Source organism: Trichomycterus rosablanca, chromosome 15 (assembly GCF_030014385.1).
Source record: "Trichomycterus rosablanca isolate fTriRos1 chromosome 15, fTriRos1.hap1, whole genome shotgun sequence".
In the NCBI taxonomy this organism is placed as follows: domain Eukaryota; kingdom Metazoa; phylum Chordata; class Actinopteri; order Siluriformes; family Trichomycteridae; genus Trichomycterus; species Trichomycterus rosablanca.
Genome location: NC_086002.1, coordinates 32,044,966 through 32,050,052, shown reverse-complemented (window position 1 = coordinate 32,050,052; position 5,087 = coordinate 32,044,966). Strand labels below are relative to the sequence as shown.

At 43.1% G+C, this 5,087-nt stretch overlaps 1 protein-coding gene across 1 annotated transcript; it reads right to left on the bottom strand.

The window, feature by feature from the left end:
• Positions 1-3,506: 3,506 nt before the first annotated feature.
• Positions 3,507-4,789, bottom strand: LOC134328486 (lipopolysaccharide-induced tumor necrosis factor-alpha factor homolog). Its single transcript, XM_063009578.1, has 3 exons — positions 4,555-4,789; positions 3,725-3,854; positions 3,507-3,643 (listed from the first exon to the last, which is right to left on the bottom strand). Exons 1-3 carry the CDS (start codon positions 4,787-4,789, stop codon positions 3,538-3,540), a joined length of 471 nt encoding a protein of 156 aa, XP_062865648.1. The 3' UTR covers positions 3,507-3,537.
• Between the last annotated feature and the right edge of the window lie 298 nt (positions 4,790-5,087).

Below are 5,087 nucleotides of genomic sequence, written 5' to 3'. Positions count from 1 at the left end.
TGATGGCACATAGACTGTGTATCTGTCCCCTCAGAGAGAATCTTTTCCTAAACAGGGCAGATCATAACAGAAAGGAGAAACAGGATCAAGCCATCAAAGATGAGCTCCTTGGTTTTTCTGAATGCCAATCTTCACTAAATACTTACAAATACTGGTCACCTGGATGCTTTCACCTGGATTTTCTTTTTGTTTTGCACATTTTCATGTATATTTTGTTGAGTGTGAGTGATGCTTCGTTGATGTTGTGTTGTTTCACTCTAGATGCTTGTTTATTTTGTTTTGTTTATTAGGATTTTAACGTCACGTTTTACACTTTGGTTACATTCATGACAGGAACATTCACCTCACTTGCATGTCTTTGGACTGTGGGTGAAAACCGGAGCACCCGGAGGAAACCCACGCGGACACGGGAAAGACACGCAAACTCCACACAGAAAGGATCGAACCCAGGACCTTCTTGCCGTGAGGCGACAGTGCTACCCACTTAGCCACCGTGCCGTCCCACTCTAGATGCAAACGTATAAATAATATACACAATCAGATCTTTTTGTCTAATTGAGATGGGTCTTTGTTTTTGTATTTTATAATTTATTGTTGGAGCACTCTGTTCCATGTTGAGTATATAAATAAAGCCATTTAAATAATAAACATTTGATACAATGTTTTTTTTACATTAGTAATTCATTTGACATGTAATTTGGTAATAAATTAATTTAAGCAACAAAAAAATCTAAGGAGCCACTTGGGAGCCGAAAGAACCGGCTCTCTAAAAGGAGCCGAAATTCCCATCACTAATCTCCACATAGCACGGTCACTTTATATATTCATATTCACCCATCATTTCTTTTATTATTTATCTTGAAGTCCATACTTTAAATTATACTGGTTATTGTGTAAATATCCATATGCTTATGTAAATACGTTTGCTTCTTCTTAAATATCCATATGCTTAAATATCCATATGCTTAAATATCCATATGCTTATGTAAATACGTTTGCCTCTTTTTAAATATCCATATGCTTAAATATCCATATGCTTAAATATCCATATGCTTATGTAAATATGTTTGCCTCTTTTTAAATCCATCCATTAGTCTCACTCCTCTCTTTTCTATCCAAAATTCTTGAACGTGCTGTCTATAACCAACTATCTGCCTTTCTTACTCAAAATGACCTTCACGATCCGTACCAGTCTGGCTTCAAGGCAGCGCATTCTATGGAAACAGCACTTGTAGCTGTTACTGAGAAGCTTCATGCAGCCAAAGCAGCCAGACTGTCATCGGTCCTCATTCTTCTTGACCTCTCTGCAGCCTTCGACACAGTGAATCACAGCATTCTCTTGTCCACTCTCTCCAACCTTGGAGTAACCGGTTCGGCATGACAATGGATGGCCTCCTACCTGGAAGGGCGCTCTTACCAAGTGTCCTGGAGGGGATCCATATCTCCCCCATGCACTCTCTTAACCGGTGTTCCTCAGGGCTCTGTACTTGGCCCACTTCTTTTCTCTATCTACACCCGCTCTCTGGGTGAGGTCATAGCCTCCCATGGCTTCTCCTACCACTCCTATGCAGATGACCCTCAGCTCGTTCTGTCATTTCCTCCTTCAGACACACGAGTCTCGGCTCGCACCTCAGCATGTCTGCGAGATATCTCACAATGGATGTCGGCTCATCATCTGAAACTCAATCCCAGCAAGACAGAGCTGTTGCTCATTCCTGGAGATCAGTCTCCAACCCAGGACCTTCTCATTTCTCTTGATGACTCCCAGATCAGACCATCTGATAAGGTAAGAAGCCTTGGTGTCGTCCTGGATAACCAGCTGACCATCTCTCCTTACATAGCCAACATGACGAGATCGTGCCGGTTCCTCCTGTACAACATCAGGAAGATTCGACCATTTCTCTGCAGGGAAGCTGCTCAGATTCTGGTGCAATCACTTGTAATCTCACGGTTGGACGACTGCAACTCCCTCCTGGCGGGAGATTCCCATGTCCACGATTAAACCCTTGCAGCTCAAAATTCAAAATGCAGCTGCCCGTCTGGTTTTTAACCAGCCCAAACACTGCCACATCACCCAACTGCTGCGTTCTCTTCACTGGCTTCCTGTAGCTGCACACATTCAGTTTAAAACACTGATGCTCGCCTACAAAGCCAAAAATGGACCAGCCCCAAGCTACCTTCGAGGCCTAATCAAACCCCGCTCTGTACCAAGCAACCTCCGAGCCACCAGTCTCGCTCGACTTGAGTCACCACCAGTGATGGCATAGTTACCTTGAAAAAGTAATCTGATTACTGATTACTCCTTTAAAAAGTAACTTAGTTACTTTATGGATTACTTGATTTTAAAAGTAACTAAGTTAGATTACAAGTTACTTTATTAGTTATATAATGTGGTCCGCTAATGTATCCCATAATGCAACTGGAGCTGCGATTGAAGCGGAATAAGAAACAAGAAAGACGCGGAAAACGGAGTCCTCTGTTCACAAGTGTAAGCAAGATAAATAAAATAAAACATTTTTAAAGACAAGTAAATAACAAAAAGACGATAAATATCCTACATTTCGGCGAGTGGGGTTTGTAATGAGTCTGTAACCATGGTGATATTACGTCATCACGTCCCCACGTCATCACTCGGCGTTGGCCGAGTAGTGCACACTTCCTCCAATCTAGTGCACACTCTGTAAGTAACCGATTCCGGACGCAGCCCGCGACTTAACTGTCGCATACGCCAGACGTCACTCCCCGAGACGCAAGAAGAAAGCAAATATACTGTATATCTTTTCACTAAGGAAAATGACAAAAATAGTAACGCACAGTAACTTGGATAAGTACCTTTAATCTGATTACCGGATTGGAAATAGTAACGCGTTAGATTACTCGTTACTGAAAAATGCGGTCAGATTAGAGTAACTGATTAGAGTTACTGACCTTCACTGGTCAGCACCCAGGACTAAAGGAAGACGAGCATCAAGGCTCTTCTCTGTTCTAGCACCCAGGTGGTGGAACGAGCTTCCTCTGTCTGTCCGAACATCTGAGTCTCTCGCTGTCTTTAAAAAAACGATGAAAAACCTTCATCACCTCTTTACTAAACACTTAAGCTGACTTGCACTTATTTATTAAAATTTTTTCTATAAAAAAAACCCCACTTTGGTTCTAACAGGTTTTAGCAGATTCGTGTTCTTCGACTGTTGTTTACTAAAACTTGAGAAATGAAATGTTTACTATGGAAGCACTTCTGTAAGTCGCTCTGGATAAGAGCGTCTGCTAAATGCAGAAAATGTAAATGTAAATGTAAATGTAAATATCCATATGCTTATGTAAATACTTTTGCTTCTTCTTTTTATCATTCGGAGAGGGTCAAACTAAATTTCGTTGTATGCAAGTATAATGACAATAAAGGTTCTTCTTCTTCTTCTTCTTATATTTTTATTGGAGCATCAAATGAAACAGGACACGATTATAAAACAGTAAATCAGACTCTAACAGAGGGATGATGATGATGATGATGAGGATGGAGTCTCCGGCGTCGTCCCTGCGTCACATGCGCTTATAGACGTACAGGACGTTCCTGCAGTTGGGGCAGCTGTGCTCCACGTCCTTACACGCCTTAATGCAGAACGGAATCAAACACAAGGGCCACAGACTGCGGGGCACAAAAAACAACAACGGGGTTAGACGGGGTGTGTGTGTGTGTGTGTGTGTGTGTGTGTGTGAAGTATCTCACAAGCAGAACAGCAGCACTGCGAAGAGGATCCAGACCAGGATCCCGTTCACCGGTTTGGTCACGGTGACGACCTCCTGCTGGCAGACGTTGCACCTCGTCCGGGCGGCCGTGCTCCTCATGGGCTGCTGGACTGTCGGACACAGGGAAGAACGTCGGCTCAAGGCCCTTCCCTAAACTGTTGGTTTATTATTGTGAGGCTGCGAGCACGCCACTGTTGGACTCTGGAGCGCTGCTAATAAATCAGGGATGGATCATGTTCCAACGTTCCAACTCACGTTCCAACTCTACATCGTAAAGCCCATTAATGACACCCCGACTTGGATACAGCATGGGGATTCGAACCCCCGTCCGCCCGCCACGCCCGTTTTTCTGGCCAGATTGTCTGGCTTTTTTCATCCAGAACTTTCAAAATATCGACACCGTTCCAACTCTAAATCGTCCGGCCCATCGATGACACCGCAACATGGATAAAATCTTTGGAGACGCACACCCGCCCGCCCGCCCGCCCGCCCGCCACGCCCGTTTATTCGCCTCATTCACTTCCATTCATTTTTTGAAAGTTTGAGATATCAACTCTGTTCCGACTCTAAATCGTCCAGCCTATTGATAACACTTCGTCATACATACAATTTTTGGACATGCACATCCGCCTACCTGCCACGCCCGTTTTCTGACATTTGACAGCTTAACTGGAGAAACACATTTTTTATGTCAAGAGTGAAAATCAGATTTTTTAGTACTAACATTTTAAAGTTTTTTGTAAAAAAAGTGTTGCACTATATTTTAAAGTAAAAATAACACATCATTTTTTACAGTGTCGCGCTCCTTACCCATGGGTGCCGGCGGGCCCGCGACCGGTATGCCCTGTGGAGCCGGGATGACCGCGGGCGGTGCCGTGGGTTCGAAGCACACAGTGCTGTAACTACTGCTCGGCAGCACTGGCTCCATGACCACCTGGTTGGGGTTGATGCTGACCACCTGGGGCACCTGGTACATCGGCGCTTGTAACGGCCCGGGCTCACCCAAATCCGTGATGTTGATCATCTGCACGTCCACCACTTCCATGACGCCTGACCTGTCCAGGGTGTCCCCCGACCTGTCGCTCAGTGATTCAGGCCCACCGTGACCCTGACCAGGATAAAGTGGTAATAACACAGACAATGAATGAATGAATGTAAATAATCTGCCTGAGGATTCATTTAAATAATTATAAAAAATATATTAAAGCATTGAATAAAAAGTAAAATTAAATTAAATATAAAGTAAAGACATCAAATATGAAATAAAAAACATTTAAATATAAAGTAAAAAATTAAATAATAAATACAAACAATTTAATATAAAATAAAAAATTCAAATATTA